General features: G+C 45.4%; 3 protein-coding genes across 4 annotated transcripts; 1 reads left to right on the forward strand and 2 right to left on the reverse strand.

The window, feature by feature from the left end:
• The first annotated feature begins 4,201 nt into the window (after positions 1-4,201).
• LOC136443428 (forkhead box protein E4-like) lies at positions 4,202-18,925 on the forward strand. 2 transcript variants are annotated; one of them, XM_066440653.1, is made up of 3 exons: positions 4,202-4,797; positions 5,029-5,324; positions 18,134-18,925. In XM_066440653.1, the coding sequence occupies exons 1-3, from the start codon at positions 4,277-4,279 to the stop codon at positions 18,517-18,519; spliced, it is 1,203 nt and encodes a 400-aa protein (XP_066296750.1). In that variant the 5' UTR covers positions 4,202-4,276; the 3' UTR covers positions 18,520-18,925. The 2 variants fall into 2 exon arrangements, with proteins under 2 accessions (XP_066296750.1, XP_066296751.1); XM_066440654.1 differs by lacking the exon at positions 18,134-18,925 and adding an exon at positions 5,596-6,066 and having other exon boundaries at positions 4,206-4,797.
• Positions 9,787-11,581, reverse strand: LOC136443725 (forkhead box protein E1-like). The gene is made up of 3 exons (XM_066441073.1): positions 10,904-11,581; positions 10,430-10,725; positions 9,787-10,189 (listed from the first exon to the last, which is right to left on the reverse strand). Exons 1-3 carry the CDS (start codon positions 11,395-11,397, stop codon positions 9,804-9,806), a joined length of 1,176 nt encoding a protein of 391 aa, XP_066297170.1. The 5' UTR covers positions 11,398-11,581; the 3' UTR covers positions 9,787-9,803.
• Positions 15,245-17,015, reverse strand: LOC136443670 (forkhead box protein E4-like). The gene is made up of 3 exons (XM_066440991.1): positions 16,409-17,015; positions 15,879-16,174; positions 15,245-15,635 (listed from the first exon to the last, which is right to left on the reverse strand). The coding sequence occupies exons 1-3, from the start codon at positions 16,933-16,935 to the stop codon at positions 15,250-15,252; spliced, it is 1,209 nt and encodes a 402-aa protein (XP_066297088.1). The 5' UTR covers positions 16,936-17,015; the 3' UTR covers positions 15,245-15,249.

Raw genomic sequence — 18,925 nt, forward strand, 5'->3', positions numbered from 1 at the left:
AAATCTTTCTTATGGAATACTAGAACAATACTTTCTTTTATGTCGGCATGTCACAATAAGAACAATAGAGGAAGGGAAGTCTTTGATGCGCACTTTAAAAATGCCACGCGCTAAATTCTAACCACAGTTCGCTACTGACTCTTGACGACAACACGAGCACGTTCTCTCTCGATCGATTTGTTATCAGTATGACAGGAGAAAGCTTCTCGGGACAGATGAGCGGATCGCCGGACGATAACCTGCACCGCTACGACACCGACATACAAATTCATCGACTTTTGGCTGAATTATACAAATACATAATTACGCCAGCTGTCTTTTCGACAATAGACTTTTTCTACATCCATTTACATGCATCGATACGGACCAGCTTCTATGTAACTTGCATGGCCAAATTCAGGCACAATTTCTCGCTAACGGTAGACATGATAAGCTTAACGAAAGCAGTCGAGTGGCTATCACGTTTCAGGAAGGTACACAAAAACGTTTCAAGAGTATCCTGTATTGGTATACAGCGATTTTTGTACTTTTGTAATTTTATCTATGGAGGCGGTGTATTCCATATAAATTGTCCCTTTTTGAAGTGCTGCCACGTTAAGTACGTCAACAGATACAATTTTCCTTAATTTGTCATCCACAAAATCTAGTCTCCAATGCCTACTTTTTCAAGAAAGGTTCTCTGCCCATGATACTAATGTGGAGGGAACGGGGAAGTGGTCCAAAACCAGTGTGTGTCTGTATGTGCTGGACGGAGCACATGGCCCTGTCCTTGGTGCTGATATCTCGTCATGACCTTTGTCAGTTCTTTCCGCTGTGTTATCATAATGGCATTACTGGGCGTCGGGTAACGAACTAGATTGTTATTTTTCTGAGCTGCTATGATTAGATACTTAGTAACAACCTTACCATGTCAGTGCACAGGCCCATGCTGAGATTTTACCTGGTGGGATGGGGTGAGTGATGTATGTCTTTTGGCAACTTTTGAATCCTTAAAGAAATTACTATAAGTCGGGGTACATACGCTACAAGTCGGGGTACATACGCTACAAGTCGGGGTACATACGCTACAAGTCGGGGTACATACGCTACAAGTCGGGGTACATACGCTACAAGTCGGGGTACATACGATACAGGTCGGGGTACATACGCTACAAGTCGGGGTACATACGCTACAAGTCGGGGTACATACGCTACAAGTCGGGGTACATACGCTGCAGGTCGGTGTACATACGCTACAAGTCGGGGTATATACGCTACAAGTCGGGGTACATACGCTACAAGTCGGGGTACATACGCTACAAGTCGGGGTGCATACGCTACAGTTGGGGTACATACGCTACATGTCGGGGTACATACGCTACAAGTCGGGGTACATACGCTACAAGTCGGGCTACATATGCTACAAGTCAGGGTACATACGCTACACGTCGGGGTACATACGCTACAAGTCGGGGTACATACGCTACAAGTCGGGGTACATACGCTACAAGTCGGGGTACATACGCTACAGGTCGGGGTACATACGCTACAAGTCGGGGTACATACGCTAAAGGTCGGGGTACATACGCTACAGGTCAGGGTACTTACGCTACACGTCGGAGTACACTACGCTATAGGTCGGGGTACATACGCTACAGGTCGGGGTACATACGCTACAAGTCGGGGTACATACGCTACAAGTCGGTGTACATACGCTACAAGTCGGGGTACATACGCTACAGGTCGGGGTACATACGCTACAAGTCGGGGTACAAACGCTACAAGTCGGGGTGCATACGCTACAGTTCGGGGTACATACGCTACATGTCGGGGTACATACGCTACAAGTCGGGGTACATACGCTACAAGTCGGGGTACATACGCTACAAGTCGGGCTACATACGCTACAGGTCGGGGTACATACGCTACAGGTCGGGGTACATACTCTACAGGTCGGAGTAAATACGCTACAAGTCGGGCTACATATGCTACAAGTCAGGGTACATACGCTACAAGTCGGGGTACATACGCTACAAGTCGGGGTACATACGCTACAAGTCGGGGTACATACGCTACAAGTCGGGGTACATACGCTACAAGTCGGGGTACATACGCTACAAGTCGGGGTACATACGCTACAAGTCGGGGTACATACGCTAAAGGTCGGGGTACATACGCTACAGGTCAGGGTACTTACGCTACACGTCGGAGTACACCACGCTATAGGTCGGGGTACATACGCAACAAGTCGGGGTACAAACGCTATATATCGCCCAATTTATTCAAAACGTCATCTATCTTAAAACCGCGCGGACAGAGCCTGATGTTACACACATGGGCAGACATATCAGCTGTTCTAAAAAGACATTTTAAAATGCTTGGTCTGTAAGTTTTCTCGGCCTGTTTAACGCCGTGCGAGCATGTATTTATACCGAGGTCTATGGTGACGAATTCTGATAGGGTTACCCATTATCGTCCACTTCAGTCTTTGTCCTTCTAGTGCTATACTTGAAGAACATAAAACTGAAAAAAATGCACATTAACTGTCTACAGACAAATTATATCAAAGTCTTTCTGTTTGTCCGACCGCTTGCGTGATGCGATGGAAGAAAATAATGTTGGGCGGTCAATTTCAACCATGCTGGGCGGCACGTGAAGTACGGGTGATAAACGCATGACTAATGTTTTGACGCGTGAAAATGTGGGTTGTGTCAAACCTTCCTAAAACTAGGAAGAGTTTCAAATATCGAATCGCCATAGATAGTTTGGCTTAACGCCAGCTGCTTTTGAAATATACTAGCTATCGTGTAAGTTAGAAAAACATGAAGTACGCGGTGTCAAATTACGTATGAGGCACGTCATGCATGTCGCTTCCGTGCAACTTGTTACTGGTTCAAAAGTTCATTCTGTTCTGTCGCTGACTTAAACCTATTTTATTGTTTTGTTTAAAGGAGAGTCATGACTAAGGACTATATTTCTGCCGTTTTTTATTGCTCATGAGAACTAGCTTTGGCAAAATACACCTCGACATGTGGACATGACCCAAAGTGGATGATAACTGGTAGAGCACGATAACTAGTAGAGTTACGTTAGTCGGTGCGTCCACCAGATGTATCTGTATGACCGCCCTTCGGTGTAACACACCAGCTTCTCAGGCACACGGCAGGGCAGCAGCTGGCTATAGTACACTGAATGACCTATCACACACAACTTTTGTACATCTAGATGCAGGCGTTATTCAAAACTATCTAATAAGTATAATCCTTCAGTACAAAATGTACTTGGTTGCAACTAGTTCCAGTGTTGGCAAGACGAATGTCAATGTCGATTTTGGGCCCACTGGTGTGTGACCGCTGTGTGACCTTGTTCTCTTCTGGTATTAGATGCACAACTTATATTAGTACATGTATATTGAATGTTGTCAGTTTGTTTCTGCCTTGAGAGAGGGAATTAATTATGCAAGCATAGGAAATTCTTAACTGAAACTACCACCTTACTCCACACTTTGCGGTATAGGCTTTTTCAACACTTTGCCATCTAGAAATAAGCTATTAAAATATTTCGGACTACTTTATGAAAGTACTCGTCAATGTGACTAAATCCCATAGCACACACACGACTTCAAGGTACGTCAATGAGCGTTTTATTCACAATTGTACAATATTCATTATCCATTCCTTTGACGCAATGTAAGAGCTAAGAAGTGGAAATTAAACGTTTTAAAACACAAAAATGTATATAAACTTCCTCTCATTAACATCATATCATACAGAGAACTTAAAAATGGCGTCTAAGATGAAAGTGGGTGATACGGATTGCTGGCAAAAGCAGAACAACCATTACATGGGGCGTGGCTACAATCACTATCAGACAAAAATACAATGGAAGCCAGTTAAACGTGCGCACTGTACTATATCATCGGAACCATTGCAACAAAACGTACACCCTGTACTATATCATGGGAATCATTGCAACAATGCGCACTCGAGGCAGAGGGTGTACATGTTCACTGATGATTGCCTATCCAGACAGGTGAATCACTTCCGACAATAACAACAACAACAAACCCTTTACCTGTCCGACCAAGCTGTAAAGATGCGCTCCGATTGTTTACACGTTCATTTATTACCGGTATTGTTTGTTTCTTTTATGTCGGCATGTCACAATAGGAACAATAGAGGAAGGGAAGTCTTTGATGCCCACTTTAAAACGCCACGCGCTAAATTCAAACCACAGTTCGCTACTGACTCTTGACGACAACACGAGTACGTTCTCTCTATATCGATTTGTTATCAGTATGACAGGAGAAAGCTTCTCGGGACAGATGAGCGGATCGCCGGACGACAACCTGCACCGCCACGACACCGAGGGCATGCCGCAGGACAACCCGCCTCAGACCGGCAGCTTCCCGCCTGTAGACCACAGCGGACTCGGCACCACGTCTCCCTCGGACAAGGCCCAGTCCGACACCGAGAAGGACACCGAGGCAACCAGTGCCAACCGTCGGCGCAGGAAGCAGAGACCCGCCGGCAAGCCTCCCTACAGCTACGTGGCCCTCATCACCATGGCCATCGTCAACTCCCCTGAGCGGAAAACCACCTTGGCGGGCATCTACAAGTTCATCATGGACCACTTCCCCTACTACCGGGAGGCCGACAAGAAGTGGCAGAACTCCATCCGCCACAACCTGACGCTGAACGACTGTTTCGTCAAGCTGGCCCGGCATCCCAACCGTCCCGGCAAGGGCAGTCTGTGGGCGCTGGATCCCGGGGCAGAGGGCATGTTCGACAACGGCTCCTACCTCAGGAGAAGGAGCAGGTGAGAAAAAAATTTAATCTCACTGTATCAACTGCACATGCTGTAATGTGCCTTGGCCTTGCTAAATTATGTCTCTGCGACAACATCTGTAGGGTTTTTTTTCTAGCATCTAGGTCGACGAACGTTTATCGCAAGTTTTACGTGTATTGTACATTGTGTATGTTAGGCATTTGTGGCGGTTGAATCACGATTTTCAGTCATACTAAATACAATGTTCGCTTGTTTATCCAGGTACAAGAGATCGCACCAGACCAGAAACAACCTCCTGCCCGCCGGCTACCCGCCCCAGGTCCCCGTGCAGTCCTACCCACCGCCGCCCTACCCCAACATGGCCCCCGTCACCGGCACCACCCCGCTCTTCCTCTCCACGTCCTACCCACAGACGACCTCGACCCAGCCCTCGGGACACCTCGGCACGTCGTACCGAGGGTCTCCGTCCAGTACCGGCGTGATGTCGGCCAGTCCGGACAGCTCGTCAACAGACGGCAGCGTGAGTGGAGGGTCATCACCGGGCGGACAGACGTTAGGTAAGGATCGCTAATCATCAAAACTATCAGTACTTGATGTACATGTATTTGTGATCTGTGTTATCTCTGTCTTATCATTCTGAAAAAGCTGCTCGGGTAACCATAGTTTTTCCCACACCCTGTATAGAAGAATAGAATGGATCTAATCGCTATGTCTTATTGTGTGCGCAATATCAAAGTATAAGTATTATTGACACAAGTGATCGCGCAATATCAAAGTATAAGTATTATTGACACAAGTGATCGCGTGTTTCTCTCTCTCCATCTTCAGGATTGTCTCCGGTTGACGTCAGTACCTTCCAGCAAAGCCTCCTCACCACTGCGCCACCTAGCGGCTTCAACAACAGACCCACCCCCTTCACCAGCACAGCGGCCGCCGCCACGTCCTACTCCGCCCCGTCCAACACCAACCCCGCCGCTCTCTACCAGAGACCGACCCCGCAGACACAACCGATCACCAACAGCACGTCCTACGGGCCGCCTCACAACATGTACCGACCGTCTCCCTTCACAGCCGCCGGTACCGGGAACAGCTACCCGCAGACGGGGATGTACAACGGCTACTCCGCGCCTCAGGGAAACAACGGCTACTACAACATGAACTCTCTGTCTCACTTCCACGGTGGTAACATGGAGATGTACGCTAACTGTCTGTAGATGATTTGTCAGTAACAGCACATCACTATAGATGCTAATGAACAAACTGCAATGTTGTGTGAAATTCGAAAATCGTTCAGCCTAAATGTTGGCAAATTCTATGCACATCACGATACATTGCGGGATTGTAGTCTTTGAACTACAAAATGTATTTTTGTGTATGTCCATGTGCACACGAAAGATCTAACGTTGTTGTGTAATGGAAAATGTACTGACATTGTAACATCGAGCTTCCCATTTTCTTACCTGATTTTGCCCGATTTAGGCTTGTCCGTTGTAAGCTTGTCACCAATTTAAATCTATGTGACGTTGTAAATGCACAGAGTGTAAATAAATGTTTATTTTATTGTGTCTACAATTGTGTGGTTACGTTTTCAATTCTTTCTTATGAAATATAAAGATCGCACACGAACCATCTAAACTGTCCGATCGATCGTCTTCGGAACATGTAGTAATAATAGTGTTATTGGTTACTCAAACGAAACATTTCCTTTTTAAATATAGGGAGAAAATCTAGGGTTCTCATGGGATTATCGGATGATGTCACATATATCCTTAAAAGAGCACGCCATTACAGGTATTACAGAAGCGGTTATTATTTTCTGACAGATTGTATTTTTTCCGAATACCGAGTACTAGACTTTTGGCTAAATTACCTCAGCTGTCTTTTCGCCAATAATCTTTTTCTAAATCCATGTAACGTTACCGCCATACAGACCCGCTTCTATGTACTTCAGGCCACAGTTTCTCGGGATCAGCTTAACGAAAGCAGTCAACTTGACTATCACACATTTAGGAGGGTACACAAAAAAAGTTTGAAGAGTATCCCGTATTGGTATACAGAGATTTTGGTACTTTTATCGAAGGAAGCGGTGCATTCCATATAAATTGTCACTTTTTGAAGTGCTGCCACGTTAAGTACGTCAACAGATACAATTTTCCTTATTTTCAAAATGCTGCCATGTGTGCGGTTTACTTAACAGTGCAATATAATCTTGGACGCCGAGGGGAGCCGTTTGATGAGCTGAATTTTCGTAATAACCGTCTTCTGTAACAATACAAACTACCTCCTGATAAAAGAATGAAGGCAAATGACTTATATGTTTATCATATCAGGTTACTAGTTAACTGTCTTCAAAACCTTATTACTCATATTTGAGACAATGAGAAATCATGTATTTTTGCGCCTGTTCCCTTCTATTCAATCTATAGTTGTGCAGAGGATGCCATCCACAAAATGTAGCCAGGCCTAATCGCCAGAGAAAGGTTCTTTGCCCGTCATACTAAGGTCATGTTGATTTGATTATATGAATGACATCCGTGCGCACCTAAATTTTCGTCCATTTCCAAAAAAAAGGTTTTGGCCATACTGTAAATCGTACATAGCAGCTGCAAAATGATGCCGTGAATTGCAAAAAAAATATTTCGGAAACCGGATACTAATGTCGTAGAATGCCAAAGTCGATTCCAAAGTAAACGGAGAAGATGACCTGGCCACGTAGATTTCATGTTAACATGTTGAACGCAACTTTTTTTGTTCGCATCAGTTTTGCGGTTCCCGGAGGATGTCTTTCATATAATCAAATCAACATGGCCTTAGTGGAGGGAACGGGAAAGTGTCCAAAACCAGTGTGTGCCTGTATGTGCTAGACGGAGCACATTGCCCTGTCCTTGGTGCTGATATCCCGTCGTGAACTTTGTCAGTTCTTTCAGCTGTGTTATCATAATTACATTATCGGGTGTTGCGTAACGTAAAAACAGATTTTTTTTCAGGGCTAGTATAATTAGATATCTAGTAGTCGGTGTGTCCATCAGCCATACATGTATATATATGGCCGGTATAACCACCTTTCGGTCCGTCAGCGGCTGGTTATATTACACTGAGCGATATGTCACATCTAACCTTTACTCTAGCTGCAAACATTGTTTTAAACTATATGAACGCCATTTACAGAGGGTTTCTGTAAATGGCGAGTTCAGCGGTTGGAGACTACTCACATCCGGGGTACCCCAAGGAGGGGTGCTATCACCCTATCTATTCCTGTTATTCATGAGTTCTCGTACCACGGTCTACAGGGATACCTTAGATGTGGGGTACGCCGACGACGTGAGTCTGTCTAGGTCAATCCCCTCGGAGAATGGCACTACAGTGAACCCTATGCCAGTAGAAGCGACTCAGCTTGATATCTGGGCACATCACAATGACATGTTGTTGAATGGCAAGAAGAGTCAGGCGCTGCTGATTTGTTTCAAAAGAAACATTCCTGCGTTACCATCGTTGTCTCTGGGAGGCGAACCTGTTCCAGTCACAAGAACAGCGAAGGGCCTCGACTTTACCTTTGACAGTAAACTGTCCTTCCAGGATCACGTGAAGTCTACTGTTTCAAAAGCCTCAAGCAGGCTGCACTATTTGAGATTACTGTGTAAGCAAGGCATGTGTGTAGCCGATCTGGTTCAGGTGTATCTGTCCCTTATCCGCCCCGTCCTTGAGTACGGGCACGTCCTGCTAGTAGGCTGCAACGAAGAACTGTCGGCCAGCATGGAACGTGTCCAGAAACGTGCATTACGTATTATCTCCTGTGGGGGCAGGCGAGCTGTTCCAAGCTTACCAACCTTGAAGGAAAGGAGAGAGTCAGCAGCACTAAAACTCTTCAAGGCTATGCTGTCGCCTGAGCACCCTCTCCATGACCTTGTTCCCCTCCAACGTTCGACTGCTACAGGCAGACAGCTGAGAAACAGAAACACTTACACGCTGCCATCAGCCAGGACTCAGCGACTAAACAAGTCATTCCTGTACTGCGCCATAAGACTCTATAATGAAAATGCCTGACCCACGGCTGGCCCGTTTTGGTTTTGATATGAATGTGTAATTGTAAACGGTATATTTTATATGAAACTGTACTGATTTGAAAATGAACACTTGTAAAAATCGGAACACAATTCAGGGAGGCGTTAGCTAATCCCTGCCTTTGTACGATTTGTTTTGAATTGAATAAACTTGATTATAAAATTCTCTGGATTTTTTTGTTGTTACCTCCGTGAAAAGTGGTCTTGATTTGGGCCTGTCTGTATGTCCACGTGTCCATGTATTTTGTGGATTGTGATGATATTTGGTATGAGGCAGGTGTTGGCAAGACGAATGTCAGGGTCAATTTTGGGCCCCCTTGCGTGTGACCTCGTTCTCTTCTGAGCTAGTATTTGATACAATACAAATGTACTTAGTATATTGGTGGTTAACGGTGCAAGCGAGGGAAATTGTTGACTGAAACTACCACCCAACTCCACACTTTACGATGTAGACTGTGTAGAAACTTTACCATCCAGAAATAAGGTATTGGAAAATCGGAATACTATAAAAGTACTCATCAATATGCAATGTGACAATTTGGATCTTTTCATACCATACCATACCGTAGCATACTACACACACAACGTTTCAACGTTCGTCAATTGGTGTTTTATTCACAATTGTACAGGAAAAAATATTCAGTGATCACCCATTCCTTTGACGTGTTAAGAAGGGGAAAACAACTTCACAAAACACAAATATCTATATAAACTTCCTCTCATTTACATCATTTACAGACCATTTACAAAAGGTGTCTAGGAATGCTGACATAAGCATTACATGGTGTGTGGCTATAGTCACAATCAGAAAATATCCAGTTAGATGAACACACTGTACTATATCATAGGAATCATTGCAACAATGCGCACTCATGTGTCTACACTGTTAACAGACTTCTACACATTACAATCTACTCATCTACAAATCAGCAACTCGACTCCATATCTAACAGTGTAATATGACAAATGTACCATCTACAGACAGTTGGCGTACATCTCCATGTTACCACCGTGGAAATGCGACAGAGAGTTCATGTTGTAGTAGCCGTTGTTTCCCTGAGGCGCGGAGTAGCCGTTGTACATCCCCGTCTGCGGGTAGCTGTTCCCGGTACCGGCGGCTGTGAAGGGAGACGGTCGGTACATGTTGTGAGGCGGCCCGTAGGACGTGCTGCTGGTGATCGGTTGTGTCTGCGGGGTCGGTCTCTGGTAGAGAGCGGCGAGGTTGGTGTTGGACGGGGCGGAGTAGGACGTGCCGGCGGCCGCTGTGCTGGTGAAGGGGGTGGGTCTGCTGTTGAAGCCGCTAGGTGGCGCAGTGGTGAGGAGCCCTTGCTGGAAGGTGCTGACGTCAACCGGAGACAATCCTGAAGATGGAGATAGAGAAACACACGATCAGCCATTTGTGTCAATAATGCTTATACGCTGCTATAACATGCAGTGAGACATAGCGATTAGATCCCTCCTCTACTTCTATACAGGAAGTTTATTGAATCTGTACCGAAAATAGTTACTATGATCATGTCAGAATAATGGAAACAAAAAATGATATAGCCAAAAAAATCACAAAGTTATTTTGATGAAAAGCAATCGGAGTGTGTCCTTACCTATCGTCTGTCCGCCCGGTGATGACCCTCCACTCACGCTGCCGTCTGTTGACGAGCTGTCCGGACTGGCCGACATCACGCCGGTACTGGACGGAGACCCTCGGTACGACGTGCCGAGGTGCCCCGAGGGTTGGGCCGAGGTCGTCTGTGGGTAGGACGTGGAGAGGAAGAGCGGGGTGGTGCCGGTGACGGGGGCCATGTTGGGGTAGGGCGGCGGTGGGTAGGACTGCACGGGGACCTGGGGCGGGTAGCCGGTGGGCAGGAGGTTGTTTCTGGTCTGGTGCGATTTCTTGTACCTGGGCAAATAAACATTGCATTTAGTATGACAGATCAGAAAATCGTAACGCAACCGCCACAAATTCCTAGTATAAACTGTATTGGATTTACAATACATAAACACAGATGCTGTCGCAAGGCCAAACCAAACCCATTACAACATAAGTCATAACAGTTGTTTTAAGGATTCTTTCTCACCTGCTCCTTCTCCTGAGGTAGGAGCCGTTGTCGAACATGCCCTCTGCCCCGGGATCCAGCGCCCACAGACTGCCCTTGCCGGGACGGTTGGGATGCCGGGCCAGCTTGACAAAACAGTCGTTCAGCGTCAGGTTGTGGCGGATGGAGTTCTGCCACTTCTTGTCGGCCTCCCGGTAGTAGGGGAAGTGGTCCATGATGAACTTGTAGATGCCCGCCAAGGTGGTTTTCCGCTCAGGGGAGTTGACAATGGCCATGGTGATGAGGGCCACGTAGCTGTAGGGAGGCTTGCCGGCGGGTCTCTGCTTCCTGCGCCGACGGTTGGCACTGGTTGCCTCGGTGTTCTTCTCGGTGTCGGACTGGGCCTTGTCCGAGGGAGACGTGGTGCCGAGTCCGCTGTGGTCTGCAGGCGGGAAGCTGCCGGTCTGAGGCGGGTTGTCCTGCGGCATGCCCTCTGTGTCGTAGCGGTGCAGAGTGTCGTTCGGTAATCCGCTCATCGGTCCCGAGAAGCTTTCTCCTGTCACACTGATAACAAATCGATCGAGAGAGAACGTGCTCGTGTTGTCGTCAAGAGTCAGTAGCGAAGTGTGGTTTGAATTTAGCGCGTGGCGTTTTTAAAGTGCGCATCAAAGACTTCCCTTCCTCTATTGTTCTTATTGTGACATGCCGACATAAAAGAAACAAACAATACAGGTAATGAATGAACGTGTAAACAATCGGAGCGCATCTTTACAGCTTGGTCGGACAGGTAAAGGGTTTGTTGTTGTAAGTATTGTCGGAAGTGGTTCACCTGTCTGGGTAGCCAATCATCTAACGTTACTAGAAGTACGCATTGCAATGATTACCATGATTTAGTACAGGGTGTACGTTTAACTGGCTTCCACTGTATTTTTTTAATGAAAGTGTTTAAAAACATTTGATTTCCACTTCTTAACACGCATCAAAGGAATGGATGATGAATATTGTACAATGTGAATAAAACGCCCATTACTTTCAATCAATCAATCAAAAATGGTTTATTGTCCAACAGACATAGCAGCACTACATGTAAGCTGAATTGCGCCCATTGTAACATCGCCATCATACAATGTACATACATATTTGTGAAACAACGTTCCTTTGTGAAACTATTGCACTTTTTACAAAGCTCAACGGAATTACCTATTGCACTTATTATCAACTCAATGGTATTAGCTTTTAAGAATTCTGCTACATTAAAATCTAAGACATACATGTACAACATTAAGTCCATTGATTGTAATATAAAGCAATTTGTCAGTGGTGTCATTTCGTTTCGTTAAGCATCCTTGTGGTGCGAGTAGTCAATAAAGAGTGTCGCATTGACGAGTACTTTGAATCATAAAGTAGTCCGAAACATTTCCAAAAGCTTATTTCTTAATTGTAGAGTTTTAAATAGTCTACATCGCAATGTGTGGATTTGGGTGGTAGTTTCAGTCAACAATTTCCCTTGCTTGCACCGTGAATTCCGGATCCCTAGCCTCTCTCAATGCAAAGCCTAATGCAGAACTGACAACTTTCCCTTGCACCATTAAGTCTCTCTCTCTCAATTCAAAACTTTAGGCATAAACAAACTGACAACATTCAATATACATGTGATAATTACTGTATCTAATACCAGAAGAGAACAAGGTCACACAGCGGTCACACACCAGTGGGCCAAAAATCATCATTGACATTCGTCTTGCCAACACTGCCGAACTCGTTGCAACCAAGACTAGTACATTTTGTACTGAAGGGTTATCCTTATTACTAGTAGATAGTTTTGAATAACGCTAGCAGCTAGATGTACAAAAGTTGTGTGTGACAGGTCATTCAGTGTACTATAATCAGATGCTGCCCTGCCGTGTACCTGAGAAGCTGGTGTGTTACACTGAAGGGCGGTCATACAGATACAAATATATCTGGTGGACGCACCGACTCACGTAATTTTACCAGTTATCGTGCGCTACCAGTTATCGTCCAGTTTGGGTCATGTCCAAATGTTGAGGTGTATTTTACCAAAGTCTGTTCTCATAAGCAATAAAGAACGGTAGAAATATGGTCCTTAGTCATGACTCTCATTTATACAAAACTATAAAACAGGTTTACGTCCAGCGACATGGTTTACGTCCAGTGACATAACAGAATCAACTCCTGAACTAGTAACAGGAAGTTTCCCTGAAGCGCCATGCATTGCATGCGTATTTCATACGTTATTTGGCACCGCGTACTTCATCATGTTTTTCCAACTTACACGATAGCTAGTATCTTTTAAAAGCAGCTGACGTTAAGCCATTTTTGATACTCAAACTATTCGATATTTGAAACTCTTCCTAGTTTTAGGAAGGTTTGATACAACCCAATGACCCCCCTTACCAACGCTACATTTTCACGCATCAAAAGATTATCGTCATGCGTTTATCACGTGTTCTTTACGTGCCGCCCAGTATGGTTGAAACTGACCGCTCAACATTATTTTCTTCAATCGCGCCAAGAAAGCAGCGGGACAAACAGAGTGACTTTACTATCATTTGTCTATAGACTACTTTGGACAGTTAATGTGCATTTTTCTTGTTCTATATTCTTCAAGTATAGCGCTGGAAGTGGACGATAATGGATAACCCTATCACATTTCTTCATCATAGACCTCAGTATAAATACATGCTCGCACGGCGTTAAACAGGCGGAGAAAACTTACAGGCCAAGCATTTTTCTTTTTGGAAGAGCTGATATTCCTACCCATGGGTGTCACATTAGGCACTGTCCGCGCGGTTTTGACGTTTTGAATAAATTGGACGATAATTGGTTAGGTTGTTACTAAGTATCTAATCATACCAGCTCAGAAAAAGAACAATCTATTTTGCTACGCGACGCCCAGTAATGTGATTATGATAACACAGCGAAAAGCACTGACAAAGTTCATGACTAGATATCAGCACCAAGGACAGGACCATGTAGCTCCGTCCAGCACATACATTCACACACTGGTTTTGAACCACTTTTCAGCTCCCTCCACTTAGTATGATGGGCAGGGAACCTTTCTTGAAACAGTAGGCCTCGGATAGCCTCTAGCAGTCTCCGCCGATTGCTGGGAAAATACAGTAGTAGAAATCGGCCAAATAGAGTGAATAGTATGCCAAGGGTAGTCCGCTATACAGGGAAGGTCAATAGGCGACCAACGGACCCTGCATAGCGGACTACCCTTGGCATACTATTAGAATAGTAGACAACACGTGCTAAAAATATGCCTAATTTCTTCTTTCCTCAAATGTAAGTGAAGAGGGAGGTTATGAATATATTTACATGGATTAAGAAAATGGAGACAGATGTGGTAATTTAGCCGAAAGTCGGGTACATTTGTATCCGGAAAAAATAATATGTCAGAAAATAATACCCGTTTCTGTAGTGAAATGCTCTTTAAATGATATATGTGGCAACACTCGATCATCCCATATGAGAACCAATTTACTTTCTCCCTTGTATTAAACCCATTTCATGATCAGAATCGGTCGGTGCTTTTAAGGAAATGTTCCGTTTGATAAAAACATCTAATAAGGATGTACTTGGTGGCAATGATTTCCACGCCAAAATAGTTTTACGGGTTATAACACCACACTGGTACTTGAAGCTTAAGACATGCCTTTTTTGTTACCATTCACCATTAAATGTGAAAATTTTGTTTTGGGTCTGTCTGCTTGTCTGTGTTTCCAGATATTGGTATTAAACATAACCTCTTAATGGATTGTGATGATATTTGGTAAGAGGGTACGTGTTAGCAAAACGAAGGTCAAGTTCGACTTTGGCCTCTCAATGTGTGACGTTCTGATCTGAGCTGATATTAGATACAGTACTGAGTATATTGCATGTTGTCAGTTTGTGTATGCCTAAGGTTTTGCATACCATACCATACCACATACCATACAACTTTCATACCATACCATACCATACCGCACCACACACACGATTTCTTCAATTGATATTTTATTCACAATTGTACAAGAAGGATTTCCCTTTCAGGCGATTCGTCATCCATTCCTTGACGTATCGTATTCACACAAAACACAAATATCTATATAAAATTCCTCTCATTTACATATGGTACAGAACATTTACGAATGGCCTGATACGGATTGCTGACATGGTGCGTGGCTACAGTCACAATCAGAAAATAAATACAGAGGAAACCAGTTACATGTACACCATGTACTTTATCACATGAATCATTGCAATGATGCACGCGTGTACGTAGTGCCGGGCGATTGACAATGTTAGCAGACTTCTTGGTTTCCTCATCAACAAATCAGTAACTCGTCCTCGTATCTTACAGTGTAATATGGCAAACGTATAAACTACAAGCAGTTTGCGTACATCTCCATGTTACCACCGTGGAAGTGAGACAGAGAGTTCATGTTGTAGTAGCCGTTGTTTCCCTGAGGCGCGGAGTAGCCGTTGTACATCCCCGTCTGCGGGTAGCTGTTCCCGGTACCGGCTGCTGTGAAGGGAGGCGGTCGGTACATGTTGTGAGGTGGCCCGTAGGACGTGCTGCTGGTGATCGGTTGTGTCTGCGGGGTCGGTCTCTGGTAGAGAGCGGCGGGGTTGGTGCTGGACGGGGCGGAGTAGGACGTGGCGGCGGCCGCTGTGCTGGTGAAGGGGGTGGGTCTGCTGTTGAAGCCGCTAGGTGGCGCAGTGGTGAGGAGCCCTTGCTGGAAGGTGCTGACGTCAACAGGAGACAATCCTGAAGATGGAGAGAGAGAAACACGCGATCAGACATTTGTCAATACTACATGCAGGGTGAGGCATAGCGATTAGATCGCCCCTACTCTACTTTACAGGGATAACAGTGCGTGAAATAGTTGCTATGGCCATATCAAAATATAATAGCCACAAAAAATGACAAACGCAGAAAGAACGCAGATCACACATTAAGTACTACTAGTTTAGATTAATTGAATTTTAAGCAATCGTAGCGTGTCCTTACCTAACGTCTGTCCGCCCGGTGATGACCCTCCACTCACGCTGCCGTCTGTTGACGAGCTGTCCGGACTGGCCGACATCACGCCGGTACTGGACGGAGACCCTCGGTACGACGTGCCGAGGTGTCCCGAGGGCTGGGCCGAGGTCGCCTGTGGGTAGGACGTGGAGAGGAAGAGCGGGGTGGTGCCGGTGACGGGGGCCATGTTGGGGTAGGGCGGCGGTGGGTAGGACTGCACGGGGACCTGGTGCGGGTAGCCGGCGGGCAGGAGGTTGTTTCTGGTCTGGTGCGATCTCTTGTACCTGGACAAATAAACATTACATTTAGTATGACTGTCGATCAGAAAATTGTAATGCAACCGCCACAAATTCCTGACCTAACATACGCCATGTGTTGGATTTACAATATACGTGAAACTTGCGATAAGCGTTCGTCGACTTAGATGCTAGAAACAAAAACACAGCCGCCGCAGAGACATTATTTCGAAAGGCCAAATCATTACAACATAGCAGTTGATTATGAAGATTATTTCTCACCTGCTCCTTCTCCTGAGGTAGGAGCCGTTGTCGAACATGCCCTCTGCCCCGGGATCCAGCGCCCACAGACTGCCCTTGCCGGGACGGTTGGGATGCCGGGCCAGCTTGACGAAACAGTCGTTCAGCGTCAGGTTGTGGCGGATGGAGTTCTGCCACTTCTTGTCGGCCTCCCGGTAGTAGGGGAAGTGGTCCATGATGAACTTGTAGATGCCCGCCAAGGTGGTTTTCCGCTCAGGGGAGTTGACAATGGCCATGGTGATGAGGGCCACGTAGCTGTAGGGAGGCTTGCCGGCGGGTCTCTGCTTCCTGCGCCGACGGTTGGCACTGGTTGCCTCGGTGTTCTTCTCGGTGTCGGACTGGGCCTTGTCCGAGGGAGACGTGGTGCCGAGTCCGCTGTGGTCTGCAGGCGGGAAGCTGCCGGTCTGAGGCGGGTTGTCCTGCGGCATTCCCTCGGTGTCGTAGCGGTGCAGGGGCAGGTTGTCGTCCGGCGATCCGCTCATCTGTCCCGAGAAGCTTTCTCCTGTCATACTGATAACAAATCGATCGAGAGAGAACGTACTCGTGTTGTCGTCAAGAGTCAGTAGCGAAGTGTGGTTTGAATTTAGCGCGTGGCGTTTTTAAAGTGCGCATCAAAGACTTCCCTTCCTCTATTGTTCTTATTGTGACCTGCCGACATAAAAGAAACAAACAATACAGTTAACAAATGAACGTGTAAACAACCGGAGCGCGTCTTTACAGCTTGGTCGGACAGGTAAAGGGTTTGTTGTTGTAAGTATTGTCGGAAGTGGTTCACCTGTCTGGGTAGCCAATCATCTAACGTTACTAGAAGTACGCATTGCAATGATTACCATGATTTAGTACAGGGTGTACGTTTAACTGGCTTCAACTGTATTTTTTTTATGAAAGTGTTTAAAAACATTTGATTTCCACTTCTTAACACGCATCAAAGGAATGGATGATACAATTTGTACAATTGTGAATAAAACGCCCATTGGCGTACTTTCAATCAATCAATAAAAAATGGTTTATTGTTCAACAGACATAGCAGCACTACATGAAGGCTGAATTGCGCCCATTGTAACATCGCCATCATACAATGTACATACATATTTGCGAAACAACGTTCATTTGTGAAACTATTGCACTTATTAAAAAGCTCAACGGAATTACCTATTGCACTTATTATCAACTCAATGGTATTATCTTTTAAAAATTCTGCTACATTAAAATCTAAGACATACATGTACAACATTAAGTCCATCGATTGTATCATAAAGCAGTTTGTCAGTGGTGTCATTTCGTTTCGTTAAGCATCCTTGTGGTGCGAGTAGTCAATAAAGATTGTCGCATTGACGAGTACTTTGAATCATTAAGTAGTCCGAAACATTTCCAAAAGCTTATTTCTTAATTGTTAAGTTTTAAACAGTCTACATAGCAATGTGTGGATTTGGATGGTAGTTTCAGTCAACAATTTCCCTTGCTTGCACCGCAAAATTCCGGATCCCTCTCTCAATGCAAAGCCTAAGGCAGAACTGACAACATTCCCTTGCACCATTAAGTCTCTCTCTCTCTCAATTCAAAACCTTAGGCATAAACAAATTGACAACATTCAATATACATGTGATAATTACTGTATCTAATACCAGAAGAGAACAAGGTCACGTAGTAGCGTATAAGCATTATTGACACAAATGTCTGATCGTGTGTTTCTCTCCCCATCTCAAGGATTGTCTCCGGTTGACGTCAGCACCTTCCAGCAAGGGCTCCTCACCACTGCGCCACCTAGCGGCTTCAACAGCAGACCCACCCCCTTCACCAGCACAGCGGCCGCCCTCACGTCCTACTCCGCCCCGTCCAACACCAACCCCGCCGCTCTCTACCAGAGACCGACCCCGCAGACACAACCGACCACCAACAGCACGTCCTACGGGCCACCTCACAACATGTACCGACCGTCTCCCTTCACAGCCGCCGGTACCGGGAACAGCTACCCGCAGACGGGGATGTACAACGGCTACTCCACACCTCAGGGAAACAACGGCTACTACAACATGAACTCTTTGTCTCACTTCCACGGTGGTAACATGGAGATGTACGCTAACTGTCTGTAGATGATACATTTGTTATGTTACACTGTAAGATACAAGGACGAGTTACTGATTTGTTGATGAGTAAACTGAGAAGACTGCTAACATTGTAAATCGCCCTCTACTACGTATACGTGTGCATTATTGCAATGATTTCCGTGATATACAGTACAAGATGTGCATGTAACTGGCTTCCTGTATCTATTTTCTGATTGTGACTGTAGCCATGCACCATGTAATGGTTGTTCTGCTTATGTCACCATTCTTAGACGCCATTTGTAAGTGTTCTGTAAATGATGTAAATGAGAGGAATTTTGAATAGATATTTGTGTTTTGTGATTTCGACACACGCCATGGAATGGGTGACGAGTCGCCTGATAGTGATATTCTTCTTGTATAGTTGTGAATAAAACACCAATTGACTTTAAAA

Source organism: Branchiostoma lanceolatum, chromosome 10 (assembly GCF_035083965.1).
Source record: "Branchiostoma lanceolatum isolate klBraLanc5 chromosome 10, klBraLanc5.hap2, whole genome shotgun sequence".
NCBI lineage: Eukaryota > Metazoa > Chordata > Leptocardii > Amphioxiformes > Branchiostomatidae > Branchiostoma > Branchiostoma lanceolatum.